The sequence below is a fragment of the Myotis myotis genome, unplaced genomic scaffold, assembly GCF_014108235.1.
Source record: "Myotis myotis isolate mMyoMyo1 unplaced genomic scaffold, mMyoMyo1.p scaffold_m19_p_2, whole genome shotgun sequence".
NCBI lineage: Eukaryota > Metazoa > Chordata > Mammalia > Chiroptera > Vespertilionidae > Myotis > Myotis myotis.
The window spans coordinates 28,533,260-28,556,009 of NW_023416324.1; the positions used below are offsets into that span (position 1 = coordinate 28,533,260).

The 22,750-nt window shown below is 46.5% G+C and overlaps 2 protein-coding genes across 4 annotated transcripts in view; one reads left to right on the top strand and one right to left on the bottom strand.

Moving 5' to 3' along the window:
* Positions 1–11,612: 11,612 nt before the first annotated feature.
* LOC118675372 (translation initiation factor IF-2-like) lies at positions 11,613–22,623 on the bottom strand. 3 transcript variants are annotated; one of them, XR_004973883.1, is made up of 3 exons: positions 19,403–19,674; positions 14,707–14,864; positions 11,613–13,331 (listed from the first exon to the last, which is right to left on the bottom strand). XR_004973883.1 is itself a non-coding variant. In XM_036348007.1 (2 exons), exons 1-2 carry the CDS (start codon positions 22,424–22,426, stop codon positions 14,861–14,863), a joined length of 459 nt encoding a protein of 152 aa, XP_036203900.1. In that variant the 5' UTR covers positions 22,427–22,623; the 3' UTR covers positions 14,462–14,860. The 3 variants fall into 3 exon arrangements, 1 of the variants encoding a protein (XP_036203900.1); XR_004973882.1 differs by lacking the exon at positions 11,613–13,331 and having other exon boundaries at positions 14,462–14,864; XM_036348007.1 differs by lacking the exons at positions 11,613–13,331; positions 19,403–19,674 and adding an exon at positions 21,972–22,623 and having other exon boundaries at positions 14,462–14,864.
* Positions 21,661–22,750, top strand: part of SLC2A1 (solute carrier family 2 member 1) — a 29,218-nt gene continuing 28,128 nt past the window's right edge. The window contains exon 1 of the mRNA XM_036348006.1: positions 21,661–21,875. Coding sequence (XP_036203899.1) covers positions 21,858–21,875 — 18 coding nt within the window. The 5' untranslated portion in view covers positions 21,661–21,857. The remainder of the gene's footprint in view (positions 21,876–22,750) is intronic.

Sequence of the window (22,750 nt, forward strand, 5' to 3'; positions counted from 1 at the left end):
CACTAAAATACTGAGACATGATCATAGGACTATAAAACACTTCCCATCTCCCACACCTTTACCACCACATCACTACGGTCTCTTTAGACGTTTCTTCTACCCGGTACATCATGCCCAGCTTTCAACAAAAACTTGCAGGGCACATCAAAGAGCAAACACAAATTGAGCAAGCAGCAAAATCAGGCAGGAACGTTGGAATTATCAGATGGAAATTTAAAACAACCATGATTGCTATGTTAAGGGCTCTAATGGAAAAAGTAGACAACATCAAGAACAGATGAGCAATGGAAGCAGAAATGACATTTCTAAGATCAAAAAGAAATGCTAGAGATAAAAAAATATCTACAGAGATAAAAATGCCTTTGATGGGCTCATTAGTAGACTGGACATAGCTGAGGAAAGAATCTCTAGCTTGAGGATATCTCAGTAGAAACTTCCAAAGCTGAAAAGCAAACAGAAAAAAAGATACTGGCTGGGGAGTGGGGGGAGAATGGTGGGACAACTACAAAAGGTATAACCTACATACTGTGAATACCTGAAGAGAAGAGAGAGGAACAGAAGCAATAGTTGAAGGACTAATGACTGACAGTTTCACCCAAATTAATGTCAGACACCAAACCATAGATCCAGAAAGCTCAGAAAACACCAAGCAGAATAATGCACTCCCCCCCCCCAAGAAAAGCTACACCCAAGCATATTATATAAACTACAGAAAAATCAAAGCAAACACCTTATCTATAGGGAAGCAAAGATAAGAATTTCATCTGACCTCTCCTCAGATACCATGCAAGCAAGAAGAGAACAAAGTGAAATAGTTAAAGTTGAGAGGACAGCACCACAAACTAGAATTCTGTATCTGCAAAATGTCCTTCAAAGTAAAGGAGAAATGAAGATCTTCTCAGACAAATAAAAATTGAAAGAATGTGTTGCCAGTAGACCTGTCTTGCAAGAAATGTCAAAAGAACTTCTTTAAAGAAAAGAAAGATGATATAGGTCAGAAACTTTGATCTGCGTTGCAAAGGGAAGAGAATCAAAGAAGAAATAGGTGAAGGGAAAATAACATATTTAAGTTTTTCTTCTTAATTGATCTTAACAGATAGGTTTGTTTAAAATAATGGCAACAATGTATTTGATGATTACAACTCATGTATAAGCGAAATGAATGACAGCAATGATATAAGGGACAGGAAGGAAGAATCAGAAATATTAGTTATTATAAGGTACTTGCACTGTAAAGCAGAATAGTTTAGTTGAAAGTGGACTTGGGTTGATGGTAAATGTATATTGCAAACTCTAGGGCAATCATTTAAAAAAGTTGAAAAAGGAGTATAATTGATAAGTTAAGAAAGGGGAGAAAGTGGAATCATAAAATGTTCAACTAAAACCACATCAGGCAGAAAAAGAGTGGAAGACAAAAATAAGAACAAAGAAAGGACAATGAATAAAAAAATAGTAACAAATATGATAGACACTTATCCAACTTTATCATGTAATCACTTTAATGTTAATGGTCTAAATATACCAATTAAAAGACAGATTGTCAGAGTAGATCAAAAAACAAGACCCAACTATATGTTGTCTAAAAGAAACCCACTTTAAATATAAAGACACATATTGATTAAAAGTAACAGATAAAAAATAAAAGTAATAGATGGAGACAGATATACTATGCTAACACTAATCACAAGAAAATAGGAGTAGTTTGTATTCATTTCAGCCAGAGCAGACTGTTATCAGAAATAAAGGAACATTATCAGAAATAAAGAAAGGCATTCCCCTTAATGAAAAAAGGATCAACAATCCAATAAGACATGATCTTTCATGTGTATGTGCCTAACAGCAGAGCATCAAAATACATGTGATAAGATGTGAAAGAATTGCAAAGAGAAATACAGTCGATAAATCCACTCTTATAGTTGGAGACTTAAACACCTTCCTGTCAGAAATGGACAGATCTAGCAGGCAAAAACTCAGTAAGTATATAGTTGAACTCTACAGCACTATTAATCAACTGAATATAATTGATATCTATCAACCACCTATCCAACAGCAGTAGAATACACATCCTTCTCAAGCTCACATGGCATATTCACCAAGATAGACCACATTCTGGTCCATAAAACATAACTTTCACAAGTCCAAAAGAATAGAAGTCATACAATATCTGCTCTCAGATCACATTGGAATTAAACTAGAAATCTTTTAAAGAAACCTACCTGAGAAATCCCCAAATACTGGGAGATTAGACAACACACTTCTGAATAACATAAGGGTCAAGAAAGAAATCAAGAGAAATTTTTAAAAAAATATTTTGAACTAAATGAAAATACAACTCATCAATTAATACACATTGCCCTAGCTGGTTTGGCTCAGTGGATAGAGCATAGGCGTGCAGACCAAAGGGTCCCAGGTTCGATTCAAGTCAAGGGCACGTACCTTTGTTACAGGCTCCTTCCTAGCCTGGGCCCTGGTCAGGGCATGTGCAGGAGGCAACCAATCAATGTTTCTCTCACGTCAATATCTCTCCTTGTCTTTTCCTCTCTCTTCCACTCTCTCTAAAAATCAATGGAAAAATATCCTTGGGTGAGGATTAAAAACAAAAACAAAAACATGTTAACCACCACCATTAGCCTCACCCTCTGGCCGAAGCCCTGCCCCAAGCATATCTGTGCTCACTATGATTATCATACATTGGACCACCCAGGTCCCAGCTCTTGGGTCTCAACTGTCATTGCTCTAAAATCCCACTCCACCTGTGTTATTACAAGTATAAAAGAAAGTAAGTTAAGAGTCTCCTTATCTCAAGCATTTCTATGGGCTGCTGATATAATCCTACAATGGACAAATAGATCACCTGGTGAGAGAGAAAGAGCTGTGTTAAGGCAGAGAGTCTGTATGTGTAAGCAGTATGAGCAGCTGCCAGCTGTGTTGTTATAGAAGAGATGTCTGCATTGAATAAGGTGTTGACTCCATGATCCTATTTGGCCCCTTCTAATTGTAAAATGCGGGGGATTCTAAAAATCTCCATGGTTTTTAAAACTTGCATTCCTTGAGCCAGATTATTCCAAGATTCTTATTTCTAGGATTATTTGATTTTAATGTTTTGTAAGTCTCAGGTTTTCTATGTGGTACTAAATATGATGATGTATACTGCCCGAACATATGTCCCAGAATTCCTCTTGGGAAGAGGGAACTATCTTTGTGGGGAAAATGCTTTGCTGAGGGCTTTAGGAGACTTCTGACAGAGAGCTCAGGCTCTGAGGAGCCAACTGGTTTAGGGGGTGAGGGGGGCAAGATACAAGGTGGGGGAGTGGGTGCACATGTCTCTTTGTATATCCAGATGCCAGTTAAAAATGCAGATTGACATTTACCGGTTAATAATGCAGATTTTGTAATCAAAGAAAACACAGTAATTTCAAGAGAAACATCAAAAGTGCTTTATTCAAAGTAATGTCCATCGCTAGCTACACATCTCCCCCATCTTTCAGGTAATTTGTGGATACCGTCCCAATAGAATGTTTCTTGTTTTGAGGCAGACCATTCAGAGACCCGATTTTCTACTTCTTTGTACATTTTGAAGCACTGCTCAGAAAGTGCGTGTGCCATCGATCAGAACGTAATCTGAAGGAGCAAGGTCTGGTGAATATGGCGGGTGGGTTAATACTTCCCAGGCAAGATCTGTTAACTTGCCTTTAACTGGTTTTGAAGTGTTTGATGGTGCGTCATCATGAAGCAAAATTACTTTGCTGTGTCGTCTGGCCCATTCTGGTCGTTTCATGATCAAAGCGTGGTTCAAATTGATTATTCGTTGTTGGTAGCGATCAGTATTAACGGTTTCACCTGGTTTTAGAAGCTCATAATACACCATGCCTTCCTGATCCCACCAAAGGCAGAGCATTGTCTTCTTTCTGAAGCGATTTGGCCTTGCAGTCAATGTTGACGGTTGACCGGGATCAACCCACGATTTTGTGCATTTGGGATTCTCAAAATAAATCCACTTTTCATCGCCAGTCAGAATTCAACGCAAAAAAGACTCTCTTTCGTGCCGTTGAAGCAACATTTTACTGATGACTTTTCGGTTTTCTATTTGTCTTTCATTCAGTTGATGTGGCACCCATTTTCCTTGCTTTAAAATCTTTCCCATTGCTTGTAAACAATGGGAAATTGTTTGCTGAGCAACGTTTAGTCTGTCTGCAAGTTGTTTTTGAGTTTGACACGCATCTTCATCCAATAATGCTTGTAATTGGTCTTCAAACTTTTTCGGTTGACCTGCATGTTCTTTGTCTTTCACATCGAAATCATCACTTTTAAAGCGTTTAAACCAGCGTTCACAAGTATCTTGAGATGGAGCATGTTCACCATAAGCTTCTCGAAGTATACGATAACTTTCAGCAGCACTTTTCTTCAAAATAAAGTAATGAATTAAAACTTCCCGCAAATGCTTTTTTTGGCACGAAATTCAACTTTTTTATTATTATTATTGATTTTTTTTTTTTTTTTACAGAGAGGAAGGGAGAGGGATAGAGAGTTAGAAACATCAATGGGAGAGAAACATCGATCACCTGCCTCCTGCACACCTCCTACTGGGGATGTGCCCACAACCAAAGTACATGCCCTTGACCGGAATCGAACCTGGGACCCTTCAGTCCGCAGGCCAATGCTCTATCCACTGAGCCAAACCAGTTAGAGCAAAATTTGACATTTTTAAGCATAAAAATATCTATGGTGTTAACACCTTCAGAAAATTTGACATATGAAGTTTTTTTTTTTTTTTTAAATATATTTTATTGATTTTTTACAGAGAGGAAGGGAGAGGGGTAGAGAGCCAGAAACATCAATGAGAGAGAAACATCGATCAGCTGCCTCCTGCACGCCCCCCACTGGGGATGTGCCCGCAACCAAGGTACACGCCCTTGACCGGAATTGAACCCGGGACCCTTGAGTCCGCAGGCCGACGCTCTATCCACTGAGCCAAACCGGTTCTGGCCATATGAAGTTTTGAAGCTTGTTGTCAATACAACAAAATAGCATACATATCAAATCGCATCTATATCAACATATGTGTAACTCCATCTATTGAAAAAAATCCGCATCGAAGGGAACTAAGATGGCGGCATAGGTAAACACCGGGAAATTGCAGCCTCTCACAACAATTGAAAATTACCGCAAAGGACAGAGCAAACATCATCCAGAACAACAGGAAGGCTGGCTGAGTGTAAATTCTACAACTAGAAGGAAAGAAAAGCACGCTGAGAGACAGAGGCGCTGCGGAGGTGAAGTGCAGAGGTACGGTGGCTCGGGCGCGCGAGGAAAGGGGGTGGCACCTGAGGACGCGGCTGTCTTTTTGAATCACAAGCTCCCGACTGCTCTGAACTCTGGTTCCGGGAAGTCTCTGGGGACCCAGGACTCATACGGGGAGAAGCTGGACTGTCGGGCAGCGGGCAAACTTGAAGGCGGCTTTCCCTCAGAGGTGCTTGCAGCAATTAGCGGGTCGCTGAGACGCGCGACTCCGGGCGGAGAATCAGCCATAGCTCCTTGATCCGCCCTTTGATTCCCTGAGACCCCGCCCCACCCAGGCTGCGGCAGAGGCTTTTGCATGTGAATGTACCTAACTTCAGCCGAGCCAGGCAGACCCGGAACTTCCAAGAGAAGGCCCAAGGCCGCGCAGCGGCTTGCATTGCTTCACAGCTGAGCCTCTTCGTGGCTCCTGCTGTGTGGCCTCAGGCAGAGGCTGAATTAGCACCTCCTTAGATCCAGGAACCACTGTACCCAGTGGTCAGAGGGGGACCATCCAGATTGCAACTCCTCAGATCCATAAGGGGACACACTCAGGGAGCAGACTCAGTGAGCACCAAAGCCCCACTGAAGCAAGTCTTGCCCCAGAAGGGTGTCTTCAGCACAGAAGTTCTCCCACTTCAGACACAGCTGATTCTCACTGCCAATTGGCCTGGAGTTCAATTCCTCCCAGTGATCCTACAACAACCAAGGCACCAAGAGTGCACCAAGAGTGTCCACCCCAGGTAACTGGGGAGGCTGAGCTACTGGGCCCTACAGGACACCTGGCGCGCAGGGCCACTCTATCAACACAGGGAAGCTGCCAAAATGCAGAGACAAAGAAACAGGTCACAAATGGCAGAAATGGAGGAAAGCAAACGACTGGATATAGAGTTCAAGGCCACGTTTATAAGGTTTTTCAAGAATTTTAGGAAACTGCCGTTAAATTTAATGAATCCCTCAATAAGTATAGTGAGACCATGGAGGACATGAAAAAGGACCAACTAGAAATTAAGCATACACTGACTGAAATAAAGAATAATTTACAGAGATCCAACAGCAGACAAGAGGATCCCAAGAATCAAGTCAAAGATTTGAAATACAAAGAAACAAAAAATACCCAACCGAAAAAGAAAAAAGAAAAGAGATTCCAAAAATATGAAGATAGTGTAAGGAGCCTCTGGGACAACTTCAAGTGTACCAACATCAGAATTATAGGGGTACCAGAAGGAGAGAGAGGGCAAGATATTGAAAACCTTTTTGAAGAAATAATGACAGAAAACTTCCCCTACCTGGTGAAAGAAATGGACTTACAAGTCCAGGAAGCGCAGAGAACCCCAAACAAAAGGAATCCAAAGAGGACCACACCAAGACACATCATAATTAAAATGCCAAGAGCAAAAGACAAAGAGAGAATCTTAAAAGCAGCAAGAGAAAGACAGTCAGTTACCTACAAGGGAGTACCCATACGACTGTCAGCTGATTTCTCAACAGAAACCATGCAGGCCAGAAGAGAGTGGCAAGAAATATTCAAAGTGATGAATGCCAAGAACCTACAACCAAGATTACTTTATCCAGCAAAGCTATCATTCAGAATAGAAGGTCAGATAAAGAGCTTCACGGATAAGAAAAAGCTAAAGGAGTTCATCACCACCAAACCAGCATTATATGAAATGCTGAAAGGTATTCTTTAAGAAGAGGAAGAAGAAAAAGGAACTCTTACCATTTACCACAGCATGGATGGAACTGGAGAGCGGATAAATACCACAGGATCTCACTCATTTGTGGAATATAATGAACAACATAAACTGATGAACAAGGACTGATCCAGAGACGGAGAGGCATTGATTGGACTGTCGGGCCTTGGAGGGAAGGTAGGGGAGGGTGGGGTTAAGGGGGAAAGATCAACCAAAGGACTTATATGCAAGCACATAGGCCTAATCAATGGACATGGACAACGGGGGGGTGAGGGCATGAGCAGGGAGGGTGGGGGGGTAGAGGGTAACGTGGGGACAAGGACACATATGTAATATCTTAATCAATAAAAAATATATTAAAAAAATTAAAAAAAAATTAAAAAAAGAAAAAAATCCGCATCGTTAACTGGTACACCTAGTACAGCCCTTTTGCCTATGAACTGTCCTTTTTTCCCAGGTCAGGGGTCTGTAAAACAGACCTGAGATCTGAGATGTGCTGTGTTGAGTTGAGTCATATTGAACTGTGTTGTGTCGTATTGCAATAGATTGTGTTGTGCTGAAAGTGTTTGTCTCCATGATACTGTGAACCTTCTAGAACAAGAACTGAATCTGATTTAACCATTTAAATCCAGCTCTCACTCCAAGTACTGGCACACTGAGGGTGTGTAAATAAATGTGGATTGTGTGAGTGATGAATTAGCCAAATGGGCTCTAGGCAGGGAACTCTGGTGTCCATGGACTTTAGATAATCATTTTGTGATTGTATTCTGAAGGGGGCTGGCAAGGTAAGCACACTCCCAAATGCACCTGAGAAGGTGGAGCCCAGTTCACCCTCGCCGGAGCTTAAAGGTAAGGGCAGGACAGACCTGATGCAGACCTTGGGTCCCCAGGTCAGGAGCAGATGTTAACTGGAGTCAGGATGAAGAGCCTGAGGGACACCTCATCTGAGAGAGCAAGAAATAGCCCAGGTGCCCCCATAGACTATCTCTATAAGTAGCCGGAGAAGGGAGGTGATCTGGGACACAAAGATACTAGAGCCAGGTACCCTCTGCTCCTTGCCTTGGAGCGTCTTCTCCCTTCAGGACCAGGGCTCCATCTGACACCCTGCTTGGCTCATGGGAACTCTTCCCCAGGTCCAGACTTGCCCTGATTCCTATGTTAGACTGGGGTCCTGCTGTGGACCTCCTGTCTCTAGACACAGACCCAGCTGCATCTGCTGACCTTGAGCCTGCTCAAGTCCAAAGCTTAGGAGTTCCTGTCTGCTTCAGCCTCTCTTTGACATGGAAACACCCAGCTGCCCTGAGTAGGGCCAGCTCTATAGCCCATTTGCCCCAAACCCGCCTTTGTTCTTATGCCAAGAGGTGCTTATACCTGCTTAGCGACCTGCCCTAGATTAGGCTTGGCTTTCCTACCTAGACTGAGTCTTGCCCTCTTATTGGACACTCTGCCTGGCCTCTCCTCCTCCAGTCCATCCCTCCAAACCAGCTTCTATACATCATTCTAAGATGCAGATCTGTGTCCCTTCCCTGCTCACAATCCTCCAAAAGCTCCCCATTGCCTACAGTAGAACATTCTAGTTCCTTAGCCCAGCATTCAAGGTCCTTCATGGACTGTCCTTCGGACCTCTCCAGCCTCCACTCCTGCTGTCCTTTGAACATTCTCTGTGCTCCGGCCATGGCAAACCATCTTTTTACTCTTCCTTTACTCTTGCTGTCCTCACTGCATGGCATGCTTTCCTCAAGTTCCGACTCCTTCATCAAGAATCAGCTTTCCCTTTGTTCCTCCCTGGGTTTATAACACCCTATGTACAACACCATGGTGGCAATAATCATACTGTATTAGAGTTGTCTCATTGCATTCGTTTCCCACCCAAGTGGGAGTTCCATGTGAGGCCATATTCTGCTTCTAGCTTCATTCTCAGTGTCTGGCACAAAGTACCTATGTGCTGAATGAATGAAGAAATGAATGAATAGCAATGAGTGTCTGTGACAATGACATCCACAATACCCACACTGGGGATGGTGGGTGATGTTGGAGCAGGCAAGGGGTCACGATGAAACAAAAGCAGAGAACACCAGGAGATGGCTCCAAGAGGGAGGCCAGGAAGTTGCTGCAGCAGGTTACAACCCCATCTCTCTGGGTGGCTCCATCCTGTACCAGAGCTGTGTGCTCTGAAAATCCTTGGAATCCCTGTTATTTCCTCATGTTTATTATTTCTGCTACCCCTGTAAGGAAATGCTCCTTGACCGTCCCCTTGGGAAGAGTTGCTCAGGCCTTACCCAAGCCTGTTGCACTCTTTGGGGGTGGGGTGGAGAAGTAGCTGCACAGTTCCTGCCTACCCTGGGCACTAGGACCCTCTTGGCCTGGAGGCTGGACCAGTGGGCCCTGCTACCACCACTGTCTAAAGCCCCTGGTGAGTTCCCTGTCCTAGCTTTCTTTTATTTAGCCGTATTCCTGATGACAAAGCACTCCATGCTCAGCCAACTGAGAGAGCCAGAACTGACAAAAAGCTTTGCAAAGGGTGTAGAGTATCTGCTTTATTCATCATTGTACTCCAGGAACTAACCCCATGACAGACACATGGTGTGAAAGCTCAAAAACTGTTTGTTGCATGAATAAAAAGATGGATGGATGAATGAAAGGATGGATGAAAGGATGGATGGATGGATGGATGGATGGATGGATGGATGGATGGATGGATAACAGGAAGGTTCTCCGTCTCCGGGAGCCAACCCTGGTGGCAAATGTGGCCATCAGAGTGTGGGATGCGCTTGGAGAGTGTTGGGAGGCTGGAGTTCAGAAACAGAGGGCTCTGCACCCCATCTCCACCTTCTCAAGCTCTCTCTCAATTCTTGGAGATCTGGGGTTGGTATTCCAACGGGGCCTTTCTCTGCTTAGAGGCACCTTCTCCCCATGGCAGGGGTTCCCAGACCTGGGTGGGCATCAGAATTTCTTGGGGAGATTTAAACACTATAGATTCCTGGGTCCTTCCTGAGACCTACTACTCAGAATATTGTTGGGTGGAGCCACAGAATCAGGTGATTCTGCCATGTAGACAGGCATAGAAACTCCCACCTACTGGAGCCAGTTTAAACCCCCGGGCAACACACTCTGAGCCCTTTGCCATCTGGACCCAGTGCCCCTGTGCGGCCTCATGCCTGGCCCCTCACCCCAAACATAAGCCTCAGGAAACCGCTCCATGGTCCCCAGACACGCTCAGGCTGTCTCACTCAAGTTCATCTCTCTACCTTCTGCCTTCTCTACCTGGGGGACTTCTACACATCCTTCCAGGCCCAGAAAAGCCACCTCCTGAAGGAGCTTCCACACCCTTCCTCCTCCCAACCAACTGCTCCTCCCACCACCTTATTCAGAGCACCTGTCACTCTGCCCAGTCATTATCTGATGATGCCTGCACCAGTGGCCTGTGGAAGCCTCCCAAGAATCCTCTGAGGTGGACGAAGAAGATGATGGAAGCAAAGACTGACTAGGTGAAAAGCCCGCAGGAAACCTTTACATGTGCAGCTGGGCCCTTAAATCCTCACAACAGCTGGTGCAATGGGGACTGTTCCTACTGGGCCCATCTGACACATGAGAAAACAGGCCGAGAGAGGACTTACCCCAGTCACACTGGAAGTGGTAGAACCAGGACTTATCAACCATGGCTCCAGATACCGTGGTTGTACCCCCTGTGCTTCGAGCCTTTTACAGATGAGGACGCTGATGTGCAGGGAGCTATCTGTGCAATCTCACCATTCTCATAATTAGCACTGTCATAATTTGTAGCTAGGAGCCTCTGTTCCCCAGCTCCACACTCCACGTGGCCCCTATTTCACCTCCAGCTAAGAAATCCCGAGGCCAAGCCCCATTCCAGGCTCCTTTCCTTTTCCCACAACCCCCCAGAGACCTGCCCTCCAGGCTTCCTGACCTGGCCTGCCCTCTGATCTCACTCCACACCCATTCTGCCCCACCAGTTCCCAGGAAGGAACGCCCCATTCCTTAGGCCACATCTCAGCTGGCAGGCAGAAGTCTGACACCTCTGGCAAGCTTTTCTCCTCTACTTCCTATGCTTGTTCCCGACTGAACAAGCTGCAGTGGTGGAGGGAGCAAGCCTTCTCCTCTGCCTGAGCCCGCTCCCCCATCTGCAAGGCAGAGAGTGGCTCTGCCCTGGCAGCTTTCAGGGCTGAGAGGAGGCTCTGATGATCACAGGGTTAAAAAGCTTGATAAAAGCTGATGGTCCAGCCCTGAGCACCTCACTCTAGGCCCTGGTCAGGAGGATGAGATCCCAAGTCATCCTGGAATGAAGCTCTGTCGCCCTGGCAGCTCACCTAACCTGCCTGTGCCCCAGCACCTCATCCAAAGAACAGGATCTCAACAGATGATGGGCCTTCCATACAGAATCATTGTGAGAACTGACTGCAGCAAGGCCCAGGTGCACATCAAGGGCACCTAGCACCCTCTATCTAAAGCGGAGCATTGAGTGAGGGGCCTCTGTGGAGAGAGCAGACTAAAGCAGAACTGTAGCTGTGATCGGGCACCTTCCTGGAGCACTCCAGTGGGAAGCCTGGCTCTCCAAGGTGAGTGCCCAGCCAGTCAGCCCCCGCACTGAGAACGATGCTAGTTAACCACCCAGCCGGGTAACGGGATGATTTGTACATTGGGCTGTCATTGCAGATGTTCTTTAACTCCTAAGAAGTTGTAGAGTTCTTTAAAAAAAAATTTTTTTTTATTGATTTCAGAGAGGAAGGGAGAGGGAGAGAAAGATAGAAACATCAATGATGAGAATTATTGATTGGCTGCCTCCTGCACATCCCATCCGCAACCCAGGCATGTGCCCTGACCAGGAGTCAAACCATGACTTCCTGGTTCACAACCACTGAGCTACGCTGGCCGGGCACAGAGCTCTTTAACATGTCCTTTTCTCACCCACCGTTTACAAAGCCCACAGAAGGCATCTACGTGGGCTTTGGTTCCAGACTGGCCTGAGCTCATTTCCAAGTCTGCGACTTATTTGCTATGTGGCCTTAAGCAAGTTCTTTCCCTTCTCCAGACCTCACTTTGCCTCACCAGTAAAGCAGGCAGGATACTCCCAGTCTTGGAGGGGTCCTATGAAGATTACAAGGGTCAGACATGAAAGAAGTACATAAGAATCCTAAAAGCTCTACTACCACTTATTCCAGATGAAGAAACAAGCTCAGCAAGGCTTCATTGCTTCCTCCACAGCTAGAAAGCAGCAGAGCTGGCTCTGAGTCAAGGACTCCCACTTCCACACAGGAAATTGTCCCTCATTCAGGAGTTTTTTAGGCCATAAAGAAAGGCTCTGGCTGCTCAAAGCCAAGGTCTGATCTTGGGGTCCCACTTTATACACCTTGCTTTAAAATCATCATCAGCCATAGCTGGCCAGGTCCAGACCTTAGCCCCAGTGGGTCATATGGGACAGGGCCAAGTCCAGATAGGTGCAGTGAGCATGGCAGGTGAGGTCCTGTGCCCTGTGCCCACTGGAAAGCTCTCAGACCCGGGACAGGACAGCAGGGAACTTGTCCCAGTCAATTGCACTGCAAGGACACAGTGACCTCACCCCCCAAGCCAGGAGCTCAGCTGTCAAGGCTGTTCTCCCTTTTTCCAGCCTAGTCAGTGGGCTGAGAGACACTGCCCCCACCCCTGCTGATTTGTTAGGCTGCTTCCGAGGAAAAAGCAAGAACTCTTCTGAAGCCATCTGGCTCTGGGCAACTTTCTTTTAACATTCTCTTTTTTGAAGACAATGATGAGATACTGTTTTTCACTTACCTAATTGACAAAGACTAAAAACAAAAACACTCCCAGTATTGGCCAGAGGATTGTGAAAAGGGCAGTCCCTTTCCAGCTGCTAGAAGTGCAATATGTACGATGGTTTTAAAGAATGATTTCTCTACGTCTAAAAAATGCCCCTGTCTTTTCATCCTGTTGTCCCTCTTCTTCAAGGATTTGTACCAATTTCTTGATACAAAATTGGAGTTGTTCCTAACTGCCCCCAAATGAAAGCCACCTAAATATTCATCAATAGGGGATTGGTTAAATCAATGATGGATCATTGGCCAGCCATTAAACTTCAGGCTGGGAAGAATATTTACTCACAGAGAAAATGCTCCTTATAGATTAAAGAGACAAAGCAAGCAATAGCCAGAAGGATGTGCATGGATTAAAGCGGGCTTGATCAGTGTTTCACAGGGATTGTCCTCTTGAAATGTTCCTCTTGGGCGCAGCCGCCATGCTGTACGGAAGTCCGGACTGAGCTGCTGGAGATGGAGGAGGATGCAACGCCATATGGAGAGAATGGCCCCAGCCAAGGATCCCCTGAATGCAACTGCGTGGATAACAACAGCTCTGCTCCATGGGGAGCAGAACAGCACACAATCATGAGAAATAATACACTTGTAGTTTAAAGCCACTAAATTTTGGAGTAGTTATTTTACGAGCAGTGGATGACTGAAACAACCCACTTGTTTTCATTTCCTAGATTTTTATTTTATTTAAAAAATTTTAAAAATACTTTATTGCTTTCTGAGGGGAGAGAGGGAGAGAGAGAGAGAAATCAATGATGAGAGACTCATTGATCAGCTGCCTCCTGCACACCCGCTACTGGGGATTGAGCTGGCAAACCCTGGCATGTGCCCTGACTGGGAATCAAACTGTGACCTCCTAGTTCATAGGTTGACGCTCAACCACTCAGCCCCGCCGGCTGGGCCATTTCCTAGATTTTTAGAACACACAAAGCGGTAACACAGAAGACCTGTGACTGAGCAGCCAGCCTTGTGCACTCCTGGAAGGCAGAATCTGGGTGACACCAATTATTGAGTCTTTGTCACTGGCCAGTCATTGTGTAGCTTCTACAAACCATCACATAAAAGATCCTTAATAAATATTCACTGAATAAGGGAATCCTTGTCCTAGTCAACACACACTGCAGCCCTGTGAGGTAAGAGTTGTTTTATTATAACTCAACTAATATTTCATTATAGAAAAAAATTTTAAATGTAGGCATTACAAAAGTTATCCCCAATCCTACTATCCATCATTTCAATGAACATTTATCTTACATATATGTATAGAAATTCAATTATATTACATATGCATATTGACTTTTTTTGTTTTTTATCCTCATGGGAGGATATTTTTTCCACTGATTTTTTTAGAGAGAGTGGAGGAGGGTGGAGGAGGGTAGAGAGAGATAAACATCAATGTGAGAGAGGCACATCAATTGGTGGCCTCCCATTCAAACCCCGACCAGAGCTGGGGAATTGAGCCTGCAACTGAAGTATGTGTCCTTGACTGGGAATCGAACCTGCAACCCTTCAGTCTGTGGGCCAATGTTTACCACCGAGCAACCCGGCCAGGGTGCATATTTACGTTTTAAAATGTGATAAAGGTACGGTTTTATAACCTGTTTTTTTCCATTCAAAACAATCTTGATTTTTTTTTAAAAAAAAAAATGTTTTTATTGATTTTTCAGAGAGAGGAAGGGAGAGGGAGAGATAGAAACATCAATGATGACAGAGATCAGTGCTCAACCACTGAGCCTCACCAATTGGGCTTGCCTTTCTTTTCATATCAGTGTGTGTATATTCTATTCAACATTTTTAATAGATACACATGTTTGCCTTTGTGACTCATACCCCTTCTTCCACCCCACCCTGTTCTCTTTGTCTGTGCTCTATGATGCCAGTTGGTCCGACCACAGCCAATCGGACCCAGGGCAAACCTCTAACCAAAGCGGAACCAATCTGCTTTTCTCATCTAGAAACAGAAGCAGGACCAGGAGACAGCTGAGTCAACCTTGAGGGTAGTTGAGATGGTCCCATGTAAGTTCTGGCATTGTGTGACGGTCATATCCTGCCAGGTAGAACAGAACATACCTATCTGTGAAAAGAGAGAGGAATAAAGCGTGGTGAGGGATGTTGACTATCCTGGTGGTAGTCTCCTCATGGGGCCCATTACCTTTGTCAGCTCCTGACTGCACCCCTGCCACTGGTTTGGGAGACACCTCTATATGCTTTAATAAATTCTCCTATACTGGCTGAAGTTGGCTTGAATATACTGATACCTGCTACTGAAAGATCCTAACATTATTATTCTAAGGAAAGAAGAAAAATGGAGCCCATCAGCCACAAGGGCAGGCCTCTGGGAACCAGTAAAAAGGAGAACCCAAGATAAAAGAATATTGCCCCAGTGCCTTCTACAAGCAGAGGCTCTACCATCCACTTTACAATCCCAGGTACATAGGCTGGAACACAAGCAGTCGAAGCCCTTCTTCTATGCCGGGGCCTCTATTTTCCAACCTCAGCAGCAAACATCTGTTGGACACCTGCCATATTCACAGCATCGTGCTCAGGGCACAGATGGGAATGGATGCATCAAGTTCCATGGCTTTGGGTAAGTCATTACCACTTTTCTAGGTCTCAGTCTTCTTACCTATAAATGGGTTGATACACATAATTCTAAATTCTTTCCAGCTCTCACACCTATCAACTCAAGTCAGGGTCCTGGACCCAGACCTCCAGGAAAAAGGTATATTTAACAAGCTCCAGAAGTAACATCAGACTTTCCCAACACCTTCCTATGCATTGTGCCCTGTGATTCAATCAATAGCTCCACCAGGCAAGATTTATTTGGCCTGAGGGCACACAGCTGTTGAATGGAAGAACTAGAACTTAAATCCAAGTCCAGACAACTAGATGGATCAAATAACTCTTGACCATTTAAAAACAAAAGTTGTGTGTTTTTTTTATTGATTTCAGAGAGGGAGAGAGAGAAAGAGAAAGAAACATCAATGATGAGAGAGAATCACTCATTGGCTGCTTCCTGCCCACCCCACACTGGGGATCAAGCCCACAACCTGGGCATGTGCCCTGACTGGGAATCAAATCATGACCTCCTGATTCATAGGTTGATGCTCGACGACTGAGCCATGCTGGCCAGACAACTCTTGACCTTTATTATCATAGTTTTTAAAATAAGGAAAGTTTATCAGGTAACTAGTAGTCAACTTCAAAGGATAGAAAGTAGAATGGTGGTTGCCAAGGGCTGGAGGTGGGGGTGGGGGAGGGAATGGGAAGTTACTCTTTATTGGGTATGAAATTTCTATTTGAGAAGATGAAAAAATTCTGGACGTGGATGGTTGGGATGGTTGCACAACAGTGTGAATGTGCTTAATGCCACTGAACTGTCTACTTAAAAATGGTTAAAATGTAAATTTTATGTTATGTATGTCCTGTCATAACTGTTTTTGAGGAAACTGGTCCAGCAGAATAAAGGGAGTAAGTATAGATGGGATTAGGAGAGTTCTGGGGACAGACTGAACTGAATCCTCACATCTACCATTTGCTTACTTGCTTGACCTGGGGCATGTTAGTCTGAAACTGTGCCTCAGTTTCCTCCTTTGTGAAATGGGATAAAACAGCATGTCTAGGATTTGTTATGAGAATGAAAGGAGATCATTATATACCGCTCACTTCACCCTGGACCTGGCACATTGTACACTGTCAGTACACATGACATTATGACCAGGCTTCTCAACCTAGTAAGAGAAGGTGACTTTGGGAGTCACCTACTGTAATACCTTTATTACAAAACTGAAGAGACAGACCTAGAAAGTGACTTGCCTGAAGTCACCCAGAAAACTGTAACAGAGCCAGAGTGGAACTGAACCACCCCCTTCTGAGTCCAGAGATCTCTGCCTCCAGCCAGCCCACAGTGCTTTCCCTTTCTTAAGAGCTAAACTGAATTTGGGTGTTAATTTTAAGCCTCAGTGAGGAAGGGAGGACTCCACGGGCTCACAACCGGTTCTCTGTCCATCTTCTAAAGTGAGTCAGCTCTGGTATAACTGGGTGAATCAGCCAGCAACTCCGTGATGTGATGAACGTGCCTGACTGCCAGGTGGGGGCAGGCATGGCTGGATGCCAGCAAGGTTTCCTGTTCCCCTTGAGGGGGTTTGGGGTATGGGGGAGGGAAAGGGTGAGGTCCAGGTTTCATAGCTTTAATTTGCTACCAATTTCCTTCTTTGGTAAAGCAAGTATGCCTTATTCTCCTTAACTGCCCAGTGGATGTATACATAAAATTTGGTCTTGCCCTCAGCACAAGGGGTGAAGAGGAAGGAACCAAGGAATGACATGTGGGAAGGTTTTGCACAAAGTTGCATCCGCATAAAGGGAATTAGTATTTCACTTCTCAGGAGAAATAAGGTTCTAAGAACGAAATGGAGCCCAGCCAGGCTGTTTGTTTTTCCCATCAGTACTGGGACTTGTCGGGGTCTCTGAGGCCCTCTGTCTCCATGTTCTCCCACACCTCAGAGTGCCAGGTCAATTCTTCAGATGTAAATGTTATAAAGGACCTACTGTGTGGTAGGCCCAGGAACATGCCATTGGACCCTCCACAGAGCCCCATAATTATGATCAAGCTTTTTCTGAGCCCCATCCTACAGAGAGAAAATTGAGGCTCGCAGAGAGGAAGCAACTCATTAACGGTGGCACCACTGGCAGTGAGGAGCTGGGCCAGACTTCCGGACTATTCCAGCACTTGCTCTCTTGACCAGTTTGAGGAAGAAAGCTCCTGTGGGCTGCATCAGGTCCCCTCCATCCTCCTCCAGAGACCCCCCAGAAAACAATACCTGGACATAGAAAGAGACAATCCCTGCCACCCTGATGTAAATAGGCGTTGAAAATGTTAAACACTAGAAACAACAGTTACCATTTTTCAACAATCTTTGATATGCCTGTCACTCAACAGTCATTTTCTCCTTTATATTCTCAATAATGCTTTGAGGGAGATACTGACATTATTCCCATTTTATAGGCGGGGGAATTGAGACTCAGAAAGGCTAAGTAATATGCCCAAAGACACACAGCTAGCAGATCTGTCTTCAAAACTGTGCTCTAACCCCCACATATCACTGTTGGCCTTATTCATTCATTCTTTGCTTCATTCATTTAAACATTTATAGCCTTTCCCTTGTGCTAAGCAAGTAGCTAGAAGAAGGAAGTCAGAAATGCCTGAGTCCCTGCCCCAAGGAAGTCATTATCTAGAGAAAGATACAGCTCAAATAATTGTAATCTAAGTGATAAGGCCAGACCCAGGTACACTGCTGGTCAGAAGTTTTTGTTTATTTTTTTAATCGAGGTGCTAGAACTCAAACCTACTACCTGTGTGATCCTTGGCAAATTACTTCACTTCCCTGAATCTCAGTGTTTCATTTTAGAAAAAGGAGAGCAAAATACTCATGGAGTTTTTGTGGGGATTAAATTAACTGAAATAATATTGTATTCATTCATTCATTCAACAAATAAGTACTGAGCCCTGGCCAATGTGGCCTAATTGGTAGAGCATCGATCGTCCAATGCACCAAAGGGTCACTGGTTCGATTCCCAGTCAGGGCACATGCCCAGGTTGTGGGTTTGGTCCCAGTCAGGGTGTGTGCAGGAGGCAACTGATTGATGCTTCTTTCTCACATTGGTGTTTCTCTCTCTCTCTCTCCCTTCCTCTCTCTAAAATCAATAAAAACATATTTAAAAAAAACAACAACAAGTAAGTACGGAGTCTCAGTGTATGCCAGATTGTTTTTTGGTGCTGGGGATGCTAGCTAGAAGAAGCAGACAGCAGACAATCCCTTGAAACCAGAGAGGGATATTTTAAGTAAAAAAAAATAATAAATAATAAATTTTTAAATTGAAGCATAATATACATACAGAAAAGTGCAAAAATTGGAAGTGTACAGCTCGCTGAATTTTGACAAACCGAACACACCCGTGTGAGCAGCACCCTGATTACAAAACATTACCAGTCAGGTCAGAATTAGGGTGTGGCAAGTGAGGCACTCATATCCCCAGTAAGATTTAAGGGGGTGCCAAAAGCTCAGTCATAAAGATAAATAATGTATTTTACACAATATTTTCTAAAAACCAAAATTAAAGAAAAAAAACCCATGATGACAAAATACCAAAATTTTAAATAATGACAAGATTAGTAACAGTGCCTGTTGAGTTATATTAAAGCTCAGGGCAAAGGAAAAAAAATCAATAATTTGGTGAATTAGAGGAGCCATCTCTGGAGTGGGGACCCGAAGGGGCAGGGGAAGATGATGCATTTAGATTTAAACATGGGCAGTGCCAGGTCCCTGTGCACGTGAAGAGGCTGTCCTGGAGATAGCTGGAAGAGACAAGCCTGGTGCTCAGGAGAGAGTAGAGGAGGGATGTGTTCCTCCCGTGGCCCCCAGCGTCAGGGAGTGCGTGGTGGCCCAGAAGGATCTTGCAGAGGAGGACGCAAAAGGATAAAGAAGGAAAGCAGGAAAATTCTCTAGGAGCAGGTGGTTTGAACAGGTGTGCAAATGAGAGCGAAAATATTAAACACAAAAACTGTCCTGCTTGGCCCATCAGGCCTTCGAGGAAGTCCAACCCCGTGTTTACCTGCAGCCTGGGAGGATTTGAGTTGCAAAATATCCTGCGGTCTGGGACTCCTGCATCCCAGCCCCGGCCAGCCCCCCTCGCATCAGCTGCGGTTGACTCAGCAGCCCTTTTCTCCAGACTGCCAGGACGTTTGCCTTTAAAGGCAAAAATAAAATAATATAAAATTTAAAAGCCTTCTCCCGGGCCGGCTTACTCACTGATGACTCGGGAGACGCAAGGCGGAGCCGCTAGGACCGGACTCAGCGCCGCCTCCTCCGCCGCCCGGGGGGGGGCGGGGGGGGGGGGGGGGCGGCCCACGTAGCCCACGTGCGTGCTCTCAGGCACGCACTCGCCAGCATCCTCTGCCCAGACACCTGGAACCGCCCAGCCGATCCCAGAATGCTCTTTTCCTCCAAGTAGCTAAGCCTGGAATTGCTTGGAATCAGACCCAGAAAAGTCTCCAGTTCCTTCCTGGCAGCCTCAGGAGACAAAGCTGCCAGTGTGAACGCAGCTTGGGGAGGGGGCCACTTGGTCCCTCCAAGATGACCGCCAGGGCTCCCCAGCCCTCTTCACAGCTCTTTAGAGCCTGGGGGTATGGGAGGCTTGAGGGGAGGCTGAGATTTCCTCAAGTCCTTCCTCTGCTCAAACACCCCCCACCCCCACCCCCACCCCCACCCCCTACCCCCAGTGGCTCTCCACTGCCTACTGAATAAAGTCCTAACTCCTATACCTGGCATTTGAGGGCCTTTGTGACCCTCACCATTTAGCTTCTTCTCTCATTCAAATTCCCCCTATGCTCGTCTCCTCCCTCTCCCAGCCCCCAACAGCAGGTCCTTCCAGGGGCTACTTAGCCTGGCTCTCTCTGGCTTAAGCTGCACCTTCATGACCCACTTTCAGGCATTTATTTCTTCATGCTCCCTCTCCCCCCAAACCCAACCTTCCAGGCTCCGATGCTCCTCCCTTATGTTTTTTCTGGTGTTCCCTCCTTGGTTGGAGTTAAATCCTATTTGACAGAACTCAGCCACCCCAAAATAGACTAGCCCGCCTGGGAATGTAATCTCTGATCCAGGGTCAATAGCTTCTGATGACTGCACCTCTAAACATAGCCTCCAGGGGTCATAAAGCTTTTACAGGGAAAAGTTAGAAGTGAAATTTCAACCAGATAATGGTTGTCTGTCTGAACAGGTATGGTGTGGAAGGCAAAGGTAAGGCTATTGGTCACTCTACTTTGCCTTCAAGGGCCACCATGACAATAGGAAGGGGTTGATTGAATTTCCTACACCATGAATTCGTACCATTTATTTGGATAAACTTTAATACACATCCATTTACCTCAGGCTTACCCAGGAGGGAATTATTATACCCATTTTATAAACGTGGGTCTTGAGGCTCAGAGAGAGAAGGGATTTGCTCAAGAATGTTTGGCAAGTAAATAGCAGAGCTGGGATTCAGGAGTCTGACTCCAGAGCTCCCCCATCAGTCTCTGAGCTGGATGGGAAGATTCTTTCTTCCCTTCAGCAATTACTCTGCCTGTCTGCTGTCTTTGCACATGTTCTTCCCTTTGCAAGAATGGCCTTTACACTGATCTACCTGGTGAACTCATATTCATTCTTCTAAACCCTGCTGAGCATGCCCTCCCCCTTCCCTGAAGATCTCTACTCTCTGTGATACAAATTCTGCCCCTTTGTGCATTCGTATCCCTGTACTCAACTTGGTGTTGTTGTGCATCTCCCCTCTTGCATCCTTTCCAGTTCTGGGACTCCGTGAGGCTAGCTAGCATCAGGTTCACATGCCTCTGTCCCTGGGGAAGTGAGACCCATAGGCTGAGTGGAGCATCCCACAGTTGGGAAGAGGCATACAAAGTAGGCTAGATGTGCTAGGGAACAGAGATGTGCGCAGGGAGGTAGCAAAACCCAAAAGGCACTCAAGGAAAGGCTAGGAGAGTTGCTGGGAGCCTGGTAGGTCAGTTGGTTACAGCATCCTCCGGATGCGCCCATCCATCCTGGGTCAGGGCACATACAAGAAGCAATCAATAAATGCAAAAATAAGCGGAACAACAACTCTCTCTCTCAAATCAATTTTAAAAAAAGAAATAAAGTATTTTTTGTAAGTTGGCAGGAAGCAGGCAGATTAACTGCTCATTTGTTCATTCATTCCTGCCTTCCTTCACTCCTTCACCCATCTGAGCGACAGGAGTCCACCCGGCTCTCTCTGGCCCCCTCCCCGCGCAGCCCCGCCCTCTGACGTGCCCAAGCCCCGCCCCGGGCTTTGCGCCCCCTCCCCCTCTCCAACACACACACACACTAGTAGCGCCAGCCAATGCCTGGGGTCCTATAAACCGTAGCGGTGGCCTCGCGGAGCTTGAAGACCACGGGTCCTGGGAGCGAGCGGAATCAGACTCGCAGTCGCAGCCTCGGGACCTGAGCCGCCCGCGCACCCGTTGCAGCCAGAGCCTCCGGCGCAACCCTGCGCGGTCATGGATCCCAGCAATAAGGTAAGCCGCGCGCTCGCACGGCCTGCCTGGGTCTTTCCGACCGCCCGGCCGGCCGGCCGCGCTGTGCACCCGGGGCGGGCGGCGCGCGTCTCTGACCTCTTTGGGCGCCGGCCTAGAGCGCAGGGATGGGGGCGCGGAGGTGGCGCGGGCTCGGATCTGGCGGGCTCGGAGGCGCCGCGCGCGTTGTTGGCGCCGGCACTGAGTATCTGGCTTCCGGGGAAGCGGCGTGGGGACTTGAGGCTCTCACGTCTCTCACGATCTCCCGGCGCTCGGACTCCTCCTGTGGCACCCATTGGCTGAGCGGGCCGAGCCCCCGGCCCGGGCCCGGCCCCGGCGGCGTGCGGAGGAGGCGGGACCCTCCTCCTGCTGGCAGCGAACCGCCGCTCCCCTTTCCTGGGGCGCCACATCTCGCGCGGCCTGGGTGCCGAGGCGCAGGGCACGCCGTTAGGGCCGGGACTCCGGCCGGGGTGCCCGGTTCCTTCCAGGCTTAGAGGGCAAGAAGCTGGCCGCCGAGGCCCTCCTTTCCAGTAGCGCAGGCCCCAAAGCTTCATGGGGTCCGAAGTGGCACGTTTCCCTCCGGGGCGGGGCTGGGGAGAGCCCCACGGGGGCCGCCGCCGCGTGTCCCCGGGGAACTGGGGAGCTCGAGGGACCCCAGGCTGAAGTGGAGCCCGAGGAGGGGGACTGAGGAACGGGAGGCTTCCTACTCTGAATAGATGAGAACATTCAAGCGGATAAGAGGGAAAGTTTCCAAGAAAAAAGTGACTTGAATAATATGTCCTGCACACGGGAGGGGCTCCATCAATACACGTTCTGGGTAGGAAGCCGTTTACAGAGAAAAGAAGAGTTGCTTGTCCTGCCCAGAACATGTATTGATG

Excerpts from the sequence above, each read along its gene's own strand:
- LOC118675372 (XM_036348007.1), bottom strand. The coding sequence starts at position 22,426 with ATGAAGCTTTGGGGCCTGCGCTACTGGAAAGGAGGGCCTCGGCGGCCA.